This window comes from Vanellus vanellus (genome assembly GCF_965231255.1).
Source record: "Vanellus vanellus genome assembly, chromosome: 2".
Lineage (NCBI taxonomy): Eukaryota > Metazoa > Chordata > Aves > Charadriiformes > Charadriidae > Vanellus > Vanellus vanellus.
The window spans coordinates 39,166,054-39,178,953 of record NC_138906.1 but is presented as its reverse complement, the minus strand read 5'-3'; the positions used below and the strand labels follow the sequence as shown (position 1 = coordinate 39,178,953).

At 43.2% G+C, this 12,900-nt stretch overlaps 1 protein-coding gene across 2 annotated transcripts in view; it reads right to left on the bottom strand.

Moving 5' to 3' along the window:
• CREB5 (cAMP responsive element binding protein 5) overlaps window positions 1-12,900 on the bottom strand; it is a gene marked incomplete at its 5' end in the record, with an annotated part of 252,444 nt that overhangs the window by 93,749 nt on the left and 145,795 nt on the right. The window contains one exon of one of the 2 annotated variants that reach the window (XM_082479115.1): window positions 3,161-3,207. The exons of the other annotated variant lie outside the window; for it this stretch is intronic. Within the exon in view, the coding sequence (XP_082335241.1) occupies window positions 3,161-3,207 (47 nt within the window). Of the gene's footprint in view, window positions 1-3,160; window positions 3,208-12,900 lie in introns of those variants that run through there. 2 annotated transcript variants of the gene reach the window in all.

Sequence of the window (12,900 nt, the reverse complement as noted above, 5' to 3'; positions counted from 1 at the left end):
TGCCTTTCTTCACAGGGCGAGCGTGCACGGTCGGCTCTCCAGTGCAAACATCGCTTCCCAGCTCTGGTGTGTTTGGCCTCTGGTTTGTTTGACAGGTTACATGTGCTTCTGAATCTATCTTCTGATGCTCATTTTCAGAGTGCTGTTAACGTTTCTCTTGGCTGCTGTTTAAAAATTAGGTCCCTAAAGATATCATCCTTCAATAAGAAAATTGTCTCGCCAGAAGGCCCAGCTTCAAACATGCTGCGGCTGACTGTCAAAGCTGTTGACCTCTGACAGAGCTGGAAGTCCACAGGCATACCTGCATATTGGCTCCAAGATAGCACAAGGTGGGCAGCTAGCACTGGAAGAATAAAAAATGGGCAGCTACTTTTTTTTGTTGTCCAAGATAAATGAGCATTTCAAAAGCACCTGTCAACCACAACCAGAGCTGTCTGGCTGTTGTCAGGACAGTTATACCTCAATAAATATATGCTTTGTTGCTTCAGTAGGAGATATGCATACATACACACACACACACGTATGTATGCATATGGAATTACAACAGCAACTTTTTGAAAGAAGCCTTTAAAACTGGTTTTTTTCTGGGGTCCTGGTGTTGAAATTAGTTAAGTAGCAGAAGCAAATTGTAACTTAGAGTTGTAATGCACTTCTTGAAGTGAAGGACTTACATCTTGACACCCTCTACCTAACTTCACCAAGCACGAGTCAGCAGGGTGGAGAAGATGGAAGTTGCTTCATGAAAGTCACGAGCACGAAGCAGGGTCATCAGTTAGTCCACACTGACCAAAGCACCAGGATGTTCTCCTTTGCTGCCCTCTCAGCCAGATGAAATGTTAATAGCTAGTACCAGACAAGGGAGACTCCGATCCCCCATGGAATGCAACCCGATGCCCAAAGAATTCCATGCCACGCTGCACAGCATATTTTCTATGTGTTTTTATAAGAGAAACAGCAAGGATGCATTTCTGCGTAGGCAAAGATGGAGTGTGACAGTCTGTCATCCTCTGCCCAGCATCTTGCTACCATGGCTAGACACTGTCCTAGGACAACACTGATAGACTTTTCCCACACAAAGTCTCCAGCCAGAAAAGGCAGGAAGGGAGAAAGTGAAGACAAGTCCACCCCAGCATCCGAAGCGGGCAGGCAAAGGGAAGAATCTAATCTGCTTTACTTTGATGGTCCATGGAGCTGCACTTCCCAACATTTCTAGGAGAAAATATGAGTCAGAAATCCTACGGGAACTCCTGCAGCAGCACAGCTCCCTCCACAACCCACACATCCTCAACAGAGCACTGCGCAATCTAATCCATATGGTATATCTGCACTGCAACGTGGGCCAGAGCCGGGTGCGGCCTTACGTTAGGCTCTCAAATGATAAAAGTTTGGCACATGAGCAATTGTTTGTGCCTGAGCAGTTGACTGAGGAGCCTGGAAATGATGGCATTTAGGAAAAACCTGTGAGTAAAGTGCAGGGACATACCAGCTAGACACAAAATGGCTTTGCAGAGGGCTACCAGAGGGAAGGGAAGGCAGGAGCTGGTCAGGGGCTCTTGCCTTGTTCAGATGGAGATGGGGAGGTTTTGCCATCACCACAGAACATCGTTGGTATTTTGCTCAGTCAGGACCCAATACAGGTTTTTAAAAAAAAAAACACCAAACCCTCAAGAGTGTGTTTAATGCTGTCTTTAGTTAGCCAAGCAAATCTTTGGTCTGCTGCTGATCCAGTGGACACGAATACAGTGCTTTCCTCCGAGACAGAAATTCCCTGAAGGGGGCACTTCCGAGAGTGTTATCTTAGGAGCAGACAGCTCTTGACACAGAAACCTGATGCAGAGCTCCTCCGAGCAGAACGGGTATCCTGAGGACACCAACACACCCCTGGTATCTCACATTCATCCCGCAAGCAATGCCCGAGCAGGGGCTTAGTCAGTGTTAAACTCTCTGTGGCCCACCCTAAGGGGGTGTACTCAGTGTGAACTTGAGGAAAAGTTACCTTTTCTCCCTCCCCCAGAGACCGAGAAGCTGTTAGCTAGGTGGAAAAAAGACTAAAGGGTCTGTTGGGAGACAGACAGACTTAATAAGACATTCACAGTGCCCTGTCCCACAAAGGAAACCTACATGGGCAGATGCCCCAAATCCCAGCTAGTTCTGGAGAGCAGAACCGTGACAGGAGGGGGACCTGCCGTGCCGGATTGGGACCTCAGCGGCCCCAGCACCGGTGAGAGAGCAGCCCATCAAACAAGCAATGAGCCCGGGGCGAGCTAAGGATCAGAACGCTGCTGAGCAGTGTTAGGGCTGAAACACCGAGGTCGGGATGAACTCCGCAAACTGCGTCCCCTGAATGTTTTATTTTCTACAGCGGATTTCCAATAGTAGGAGCTTCTACTCACTCTGCTAGGCAGAGGCTGAACTGCTCTTCTCGTACAGTTTCAAATTAGCCAGCTACACTCAAAGAACCACCCCTTTTTGCCTTTGCCTTTGCCTTTCTCTTCTCTTTTTGCTCTCTCCGGGCTTTTTGTGAAAGAGACACCCAGTTTCAAGCCATTTAAAAAATATCAAAAAAACCCTGGTGGAAAATAATTTGCAGCTGTGATAATATCACATTTTTAAAAATACCGTAATATAGTTTTACTTTTAATAATAAAAGATAAAAAAGGGGAGTCTGTGAATAATTAGAGAGTGCAGTCTGAAGCCAGTTACAGTCACTGCAATTGATAATAAACTTAAAGCCCCTTGACAGCAGGTAAATGCTTTGCAACCCTGACCCCCTTCCTCTCACATTACTTAACAACCCTGCAGTTCCAGCATTACATCACCGTCCAAGCGATTGGTTCCTGCATTTTAACTCTCTCCCCGTCTCCTCCGATTAGGAGCGACACAATGATGGGGAGGAAAAAAACGAAACACAACAAACCACCAAACTTCTCTCAAGTTTGCTGCGCTCCTTGTTTGGGTTTGGTTTGGACGAAAAAAAAAACGGCTTCTGCTGCTAAGAGTCGAGGTTACACGCACCAGAAAACAAACTCTGTCGAAGTGGAAAAGAGAGTGGGAAAGGGGGACTAGGGAGGGGAGGAGGAGAGGAGGAGGAAGGCGAGGGGTGGGGGGGTGGGGGGAAGTATATAGAAATCAGAAAAGGAAAAGAAAATTAAAAACAAACCTCATGGACATCACTGAGCCTGAATTCCCTGCTGAGGTGCAGAACATGAGAGCCCTGGAATGAGTGTATGTAGAACTTGAGCCAAAGCTTAACTAGCCCGAGTGAGTCATATCCTTCCCATTTGATTCCCGTCCAAGTGATGATGTAATGCTCTGGCCCTCTCCCTCGCTCGCTCCCGCTCGCTACACTACCTCCCTCCTCCCCTTTTCTCCTTTTTAGCTCAGTGCTGGTGAAGTCACCATTTAAATCTGGCAGAGCTGAAGCAAAAACTTCAATGTAACCAAAACAGCCCCAGGCCAAGTTCCAGACGAACTGAGACTCGGTGGTGCAATTGCCATTGGAAACGAGTAAACAGAGAAAGAAACAGTGCCGCCTCTGAAGGGCCTGCGCAGCTGCCTGCCGGATCACAGGAAAACCCAGGGACGGGGCTGACATGATTGACTGGGGCTGATCAGAAGTTATTGCGCACAAAACGCGATGGCTCCCCGACGCCCGCACGGTCCGGGCTTCGGGGAGAGCCGGCGATTGGGAGAGGAGGAGATGGAGCCAGAGACAAGGCGGGCAGCGGAGAAGCTGTGAAGCGGACGCAGCGTGTTTGCATGGGTCTGGGGAGGATGAACAGGGCTGCTTTCGCAGGGTATGCCGTGACACTGGGATTTCTCTGCCTCAGCCGCGCAGGGCTGGAATCGAGCCCCGTGTTTTTGAAGGATAACTACGGGGCTGTTTCTTGGTGCGCCTGCAAGCGTACAGGTGCAAAGCACTTTCTTTCTCCACAACTTCAAAAGTACCAGAAAAGCCCCGAGCCGTACAGCACGGCAAGCTTAGGAACCAACTCACTACGGTGCTGCTGCTATTGCTCACCCCGCATTTAAAACAGTTCCCTTCTGGTGTTTATCTCCCAAGTCCGATATTTATGACTTTTTTTGAGGATAGAGAGCGTTTCTAAGTGGAACTAGTAATAATTTTTCAAAATAGAAGAAGCTTTTAATGTCCACAAGCACTAGCTACTGTGGTGCGAACAGCTCTGCTGCATCACATCAGTTTCTAAGTTCTCCTGATGTTAAATGCTACGGTGACTGTGGCTGAAATACCTCCCGTGTCCTCCCCCACAGAGGTTTTTTTCACTGTTCGTCAGTCACAATTAATTGTAGCCAACACAGTACAAAACAGTTACTCCACAAAAGAACGCAAAGCCTAAGCAATAATAATAATAGTACGCGAAAATGTTTAAGCACACATACCATCCCTCAGCGATCCAAAGACTAACAGTTTCAACATCAAGCTGCAGAGACATAAGCGTTAATGGCACCTGAAACACTGGAGAGGTATTTAAAAGTGATTCCCTTCTTTATAGAACAAGAACTGGGCATATTTTACAAAGCCACCTCATCCCATGTCTCAGAGTGAGATTCAGTTTTCCAACAGTCAATGGGCACACCTATGCCCCCAAATTCAGAAAGCAATAGGAAAACATCAAGGCCGATGTGTTTTCTTCCTTATAACGATGTGAGTTTACAGAAAAACAATTTCTATTGCCTAGCAGCATTTTACCAAAAAGGTTTCTTTTGGGACGGGATTCATTAATTGATCACAGCAGCGATTTAATGCTCCTTATGTAGCAGAGAAACAGAGATTATTGTAAAGTACCAAACTCTCCTCCCAGGGATGCTCTTACGTTCATAAATTTTCTTTAGAATATATTTCTATGGATCAACACAGTTAGCTTCAGTCATGGGTTCAGTCTCGAGTTAAAGTAGTTTCAGTCATGAATTCAAATTATTTTTGCTTAAGGTCTGTATGAGTTTTACAGACAGAATGAGAGGAGGAGAAAAACCAAGGGTTTATCCTATTCAATTAAAAAAACACAGTTCTCCGCAGCAGGCTGACCTGCTGGATGACATCCTCAATTGATATTGATGCTGCAGCCACTCAGAGTGACACCTTTATCAAGCAAGGCAGCTCTGAATTAGAGGTGATCGGCCATAATTATTACTGGCGCCACTGAAGCCTGTGGCTTGACAGCATCAGATGTGGTTGTTATAAAGTTTGGTCCATTGTGTCAATGGCCTGTATAACTCATTTATGTCTGAATTACCAGCTATTGATTTTTTGTCTTCTGTAATGTAATAAAATAAAAGTTAGATCATTCCTAAAGCTTTCTTTTAATTCCAGCCTTGCTGATAGTTTCATTTTAAGCTCAGCTCACTTCTCCCTCTCCGTTTAAAGAAAACGTGACTTCCAACCCTTTTTCTGTGCGTGTCTAAGAGGTCATCTTCCCTCCCTCCTTTTTATTTTGTCCTCTTACATTTACAGTGCTGGATTACATAGCTTCTGCTCATCCAGTTATGCCACTGGCATTGCTATAAACTTAAAAAAAAACCTGAGGCACAAACGTAAATCTCCAGACCCCCTTTTGGAAGGAAGGAAGCTGCCACCAAAGAGAAAAACGATTACCTTGAGGAACCAGGGTTACTTTGGGGCTGCTTGTGCATTTGCATCCATTCCTGCAGCCTTTGTCAGTGAACCGTCCCCATCTCACTCTTCTGAAAGACCCACACTTCCACCACCCTGCTGTATTCAACGCAAACTGCAACCAAAAAAGATGATGCAGGAGCTGCAGGGTAGTCCACCGTCCTCCTGAGGTTTCAAGCACTTGCCTGGCAACTGTGATTTTTCCTAAAGAAAACTTTGTTTACCAGAAGCAAGAGCAGACCCATTGTCCACCTGTGAGCATCTTAATCAAAATATTAGTGGAGTGACTGCGTTTGTATGGCAAATGGCCATTTAAATTATTATTACCTTCATAGGCACAGACTCAGAATAATGCAAGTGTCTTGAAAACAGCCTTTGTCTTACAGAAGATATTTCCAGGAGTTAGAGCGTTTTCTGAAACGAGCAAGAAAGGTCCAAGCAGCCTGAACTGCCAATCATTTTTAAATGACGTGTTTACACCGCAGTTCCATTTCAAGAAGCAAACTGCTTTAAAACAGAGCTCATGCTCCAAAGGAGTTAAAAACTTATTTTTATTGCTGGTGGGAACACAAAAAGTTCTTTCCAGGCAGGTATTCCCAAGGCCTATTGATTTTTTCTTCCCCCGAACAGGAAACACTGTTTTCCCATTTTCCTTCCTGTGACAGACCAGTTAATGATAAAGAATGTCCTGTGCTCAGAGGAAATTCCACTTGCATGCAAGAGCTCCCTCTTTATCTGTTTACTTGTCTGTCTTTCTTTCTCCCCCCCACTCCGCCCCCATCCTTAAATTTCCATGTTCAGCCACGCTCAAGAATAGGGCTGTTGTGATGGGAGTTGTGGGATGTTTTAATTCTAATGGGAGCCTTCTTCAAAGCAGTGCCCTGGCCAGCACAGTTATGACTCCAGCTTAGCTGTCTGGTTCAGGAATGCTTGCAACACCCTCCCTGCAGCATGTTTCATCCTTGGGGAAAGGGTGGTGGGGCACACCACAGATGTTTGGTGTAACAGAAACTCGACAGAAATCACTGCTCCTGCTGAAAGTTTCCAGTCTGAACAACCAGAAGGCTCTGAATTTCAAGAGCCCAAATGTCAGAGCGCACTGGGATTATCTCAAAAGCATATTGTAACAAGGAACTGGGTGTACTACAGTTGAGATTGCCGATGGACAAATCATCAGGTCTACGTGCATTTTAGGTGAGTGTATCACATACAGCCTTTGGGACTGACTTGTGCCTATTTCCATCGGTGGCCCAAAGCATCGGCTACGACCCTATCTGTGGATGAAAGCTGTATAGCCCGATTATTTTTTTCTCCGGTACTTGGCTCTTAAAAAGGCTTGATTAAGAAAATATTCTGTAATAATGGTCCTACACTCAGGAAAGTCTCGTTTTCGTTCTGACATTATTTTTCATTTCTAACCCAAGAGCTTTACAGTCCCTGTGGAATTAAAGAGGCCAGATAATTTCAGGGTTAAATAAGCTTTAATGACTATCACATGTATGGAACCTTAAACCTAGTATTAAAAATTATTTTTTTAAAGTGGCATCTCTTCCTTTCTTAATTTAAAATAACCATCCAGGTGGTTTCCTAAGGATTTCTTTGCAAATTGCTTCCAGTGAACCTTTTCAGTTACAGACCACTGCAAACCCATGTGGTGTTATTCAGTATTCAGTTCAACTTGGGTGTCCCGTGTTTTCGTAGTGGACAGAGGGACTGTCTACACAAGTGCCTGTACAGGGAGACTGTGAGGTCTGCCCAGGCTAGCTGTCACTAGCAAGGACATAAGAATGCATAGGTCCACCAATTTCAGCAGAACTAAAGTAAGGCCAAGGTCAAGAGTGGATTTTTCAAATTACTCGTGAGATAATGGCATGCATGTACCCAAGTCACTTGGGTGCTTTGGAAAAAGCCATTCCCCTTTAAGGAGACAGGTCAAAGTGCTCAGCATTGAGCTGTATCAGAGGTAGAGCTGTTTTTTCTATGAGCTCTCCAAATGGTTATGACATAGAATATGTAGAGATATCCTGTGTGAGAACTGCCCCAGATTTCTTATACATAAGCACTATAAGAAACTGGACTGGACTGAGTCTAAATGAATCCTGGAACAAAGATCTCTCTCTCTCACTCATATGCACAAGAGTGCCACTAGGTTAGAAACATACTACTGAAAATACCTAAGGAAGAAGAACTGCCAAGAGTTGGGGTCCAACAGCTCTGGAGACAGGTGTTCTGCAACAATCCACGCAGATGTGCAATGGGCAGGAGACTTCCCCAGAACATCTTGGCAATGAATCTTAACCCAAATCTTTAAGAACAATCTCAAGATAAGAAATCCTTCCTTGGTGACAGTCCTAAGCACATTAATGCCACTTGGGATCATGGCTTTTGTATTGGGGACATTCAACCACTAGAAAATGGAATTGCCTACTTATTATACACTTGCCAAATAGCTGTGGGCCAGTGATGAGCGGCTGATCTGGAAGTGAAGAGCTCTGTATCCAATTACATATCACTGAATCATCCGGCCCGAGTAGCCAGCTATTTTATTACCAGTGTAAACCACAAAAACCTAAGACAAATAATGCAGCAATTTATGCAAAATAATAAATAATGCTTTACATTTCTGTAGAACCTTTCACCCTGAAAGATCCCAAAGCACCTTGCAGGCCAGCCATAAAAAGTCATGCAATGCAGTCACCCTTGACACGGGAGATGGCAGCCAGCCAGCCATCGGCACAGGAGTGCAGAGGGGAGACGTTCACTAAGGACAGAAGTAAACAGCTGCAATTATTTTAAAAATGCCATGTAATCTTTAATGTTCATGCATAATGAACGGGAGGTTCCCTTACCCCAGTGTGATTCTAATTACTCTAATGGATAATTAGCATGTGCTGGTTGAAAAGTGGAGCCACTGCTATTTCTAGAGTTGCTTGAAGAAGCTTTGACATCTGTCTACCCTAAATATTTTGATCCCAGATCTCAGGTATCTTAATCTTTAGTGTGAAACTCTTCACCTTGGACCCAGTTTAAAGCTGGTATCACATATAGTCACATCTCAACTCTTGTAACAGGGAAAAGGATCTGGGTTTGATGTTCTTTCCCCACTGTGCTTCCAACAGACAGAAAAGTAAGCTGAAATTGCAAAATCTGGATTAAAAGAGCAAACTCATATGCTGTAATTAAATATGTGCTGCGGAGCACAGTACGGTAAGCACTGAATAATAGTACTGATTAGCTCTGAAACAAATTTTAGTCTTCCCCTAAACTTCAAGCATTTTTGTGAGTCCTCATCTTTATTTGTCAGCATGACAAAAATAATTAATATGCTAATGACGCTTAAAAAAATAGGCAAAGCTCTGGGACTTGGTTCCAACTGGAAAAGGAGAATGCTGGAAGTCAGTTCACCCTCATTACAGCAGCATAGATGGACAGTGCTATCTGATTAAAACACGCACACATCACTTGCTTTTAAAGATACATCCTCTTTGCTAGTAATCCAGCTGAGTACAATATTTCCTCCATGAAAATTAACTATAAGTGACCACTAGGAAATGTTTGCTGGATTCTTGCTGGACAAATTGACTTAAGTTTTGAAGTTCCATGAATTACAGGTAGCCAACTGGTCCTGGCTCATCCTCAGGCACAGAGTTTACACCATTTAATCACTATCAGGACGATGAGAATTCATTATCCAAGTGGTACCATTTTCAACTTGGCTCTATCCAAAGATCTGAATTTAATTTACATCCAGCATCTTGACACCTAAACACCTAAACACCAGCCACGTTTAGTACTAATTAGAATTTTTCAAGAACGTTTTTGAAAAACCAAAGTCTGCAACACAGAGACTCAGACGTTGCCACAGCTAAGGGCCAGCCTGCAATTCTCTAATTTGCAGTGAAACGTAATGTAAACGTAATGTAAAGTTTTCAGCATAACAAGTCAGCCATAAGAATTAAACTTCTATTGTTGATGACATAAAACTATTACATGATTAGACATTTTATTTTAAAAGGGAAAACTATTGTCTTTTTCCTTTTTTTTTTGTAATGGGAGTTAAACAGGAAATCCTAGTTCAGTTTCCTTCATAGTAACTTCTCCAGCCGCAGACTCATTTCTGAAATCAAGTGAGGTCCATCTGTACCCACTTATGTTTTTAGGATTTACATACTATGTTTAGTCCTCCAATGCTTTCCTTCTGGAAAAGTATGGCTATCTATTATCTCTAAACCTATTAAAAACAAACAGATCTCTCACCGACACTCACACAAATCCTTTCAGGACTTGGAAAGGAAAGCATCTGCATTTTACTGACATCAGAGTTACACCACCAGTTTTGCTGTAATGATAAATGAAAGAGAAATTACTTCTAACTTCACTTCCACATTCTGTGGGGCAGGATGCTGCTTTACTCTGAACACCAGTTTCTATGAATCAAAATGTACAGCTTTTCTAGTTTTGCATTAAAAAAAAAGCAAAAAACAAAAAACAAAAAAACAAACAAACAAAACCCAACAAACCCAGAATAAAAAAATCTAGCTGCACAACAATCAGGTACACTGAAATACTCAGTGGGTAAGTACATATTCCACATAAACTGTGCCTACCAGATTCACACATGGAACAGTCATCTGCTTGGATACCCTCTAATGCTAGCCTGTTCTTGCCACTGTGCAAAACCAAATGGTTGTTTGTCCTTAGTGACCACAACCCATGTCAGTGAGGCACTTCTGCAACTTCTGTATTGGAAAAATCTCACTGGCATGCTGGCATCCCTGGTGACTTTTCACATAAGGATAGAAGATTAATTTTCTGTTGAAAAATGAACCACAGTCAGCTCAATTTTAAAAACCCCAACAAACTAGACTGTTAAGTTGTTTAAATAAAAAAAAAAAGAAAAAGATTTATTATGGAAACAGGATAAACAAATTAAAACAATGGTGACTAATTCATCTGAGAACCTGCAGAGTTCACTTACAGCCCAAGATTCCCTCTAATGTGAGTGGACGCTTCTGTGAATATAGCTGAAGAGTTTTGATACAAAAAAAGCAGCGCCTGGATCAGTTTCCCTGCTTAACTGGGATGCGTCCCTTCAGTTTTTAACCTTCCAAACCTTGAGCCTTTACTGTTTCTTCCTGTCTCCCCCAAACTTTCCCTTTGTTTCTTCCTTCCAAGTAGTGTGAATTTAATTTCTCAGGATTTAGAAATTTTCTACTGTCTTTGTCCCTCATGTTCAAGCTTTTGTGCGTTAATTACGCTGCATGAAGATGCCAATCTGAATTCAGCTTGAAACCACTTCAGGGCTTATATATTCTTGTAATTGCTTCATAACTGGAACATATGTCTCACCACCCTGCACGTCAATAGTTGCAACATCGTTTTCTCTGGCTTTTACCAATGCAATTTTACCTCTTTCATATCTGTCCAGACTCCTGCTGCAAAGACTTTTTTTCCCAACCCTTTGCGTTGAACATGCCAACTCCCTCTGTGTATCCCTTAATCAGCCCAGTCTTTCCTCCTGAAGTTACTTACTTTCATTTTCAAGACCTTTGGTAATCAACCTCCCCCCACCTTCCCTAGCATGTTTTTCATCAGTATTAAGTTAGCTCCAGATCAGTCCACCATGCCAGTCTAATACCTCCCAATGCCTTTGGAAAGCCATCTTCCTGATGCATCGTTACTTAAGAGTGCTGGTACCTATGAGCAGACCACCACAGAAGCTTCCTGCCACTCCATGACCACTTACCACTATCCATGGACCCTCCTCCTGCATAGCTGTTTCTGGACGATGAGCTCCCAGCCTCTTCTTCTTCTAGAAATTTTTATTAGTCCCCCCAGGCACAGCCTTGCATTTTTTAATATTGAATTTCATTCCATTGCCATTACTTCAGTACTCAAAGCTCATCCAGGTTGTTTTGGGTTGGTTTTTCTTTTTCTTTTCTTTTTTTTTTTTGTATGATATCCAGGTCCTTCTCTGTATTGCCAACGTCTCCAAACCCTGCGTCACCAGCAGTACTTGTTATACTCGCATTACCATCATTAGTGAAAACACTAAACAAAATCAGGACTGTACTGAACATTGTGTAGCTCCACAAGCAGCCTCCTCTGACCTGACACCTTCCTTTTCAACACCACCCGGTTCTTTCCCCTCCAGCAAACCCCATTTTTAAGCATGCTGAACAAAACCTACCTGCCCTATTTCCTAGAGCAGATTCCCCCCCATTAGCTCTAGTTGTTGAGCAGTCTGCAGCTGTCAGCAGCTTTTACTGGGTGGGAATTTGTCAGCGTGAATAACAGCCCAGGACAAAGTTTACCCTTATTTACCGATTCACTCCCAGCCCTGCCTGAAATTTCTCTTAGCTGACACGAGTGGGATAAGCAAGCTTTTGGAAAGTTTGGAAGAGGGGAAATGTTTTAATTACAATGGAGCTAAGTAGTATTAATACTACGGAAATATTTAAGCAACATTTCAGATGTCTGCTGACTCTCAGCACTTTTATCAGAGGAATTTTGCATCTGTGCCCCACAGACCTGAGAAGCCCCCTGTGTCGCTGCGTGCCGTTCTGCTCTGATTACGCTCGTTATTAGGCAGTATCATTATGTAGAATTTTCGGTGTTCCTAAAAGGGATTTCAGGAATGCCACAGCAAAAAAGGGATGGTTTGTTTACTTGATTAATGCTGTGATCTCTGATTACAAATCTGTCTACTGTTGCTTTCACAGGAAATTATTTCAAGAACTTAACTTTTGGGTGTTGCTTAACATACAGCACCGACTCCACTATAAACTCATACACATGATTTATCTTGTGGCCAGCATGTGTGGGAGGAAAGATCTAGGAGTCTGACAAAACTCTTCACTCCCTCACATTTTCAGGCCATCAGATGTAGAAATCTAGACCGTTACACTCCTAAGCCTGTTTGTAAATCCTCGGCCAATGCAAACTATTAATATTGAGCTAAGTGAGTGCAAAATGAAAGTGATTAGGCACATCCTTTTTTAAAAAAAAAATTATACGCACATGTTTTACTAGCTCTAAACGTTAAACCAGCCGATTACATCATACCAACCCAGTAAAAATGACTCCAAGGTAACCTAGGAAACTGTTTTTACTAAATAACAACTGGGTCCCTTCATTTAATCTCAATTCACACAAAACGCAAGTTTAGCTTACTCTCCCTTCGCAGCAATCTCATGGTGTAATTCCACGCTGTCTGTTCAGAGTGGTTGGGATGCTCTTGCCGTCGGTTCGTAGGGCAAAGCTCTCTG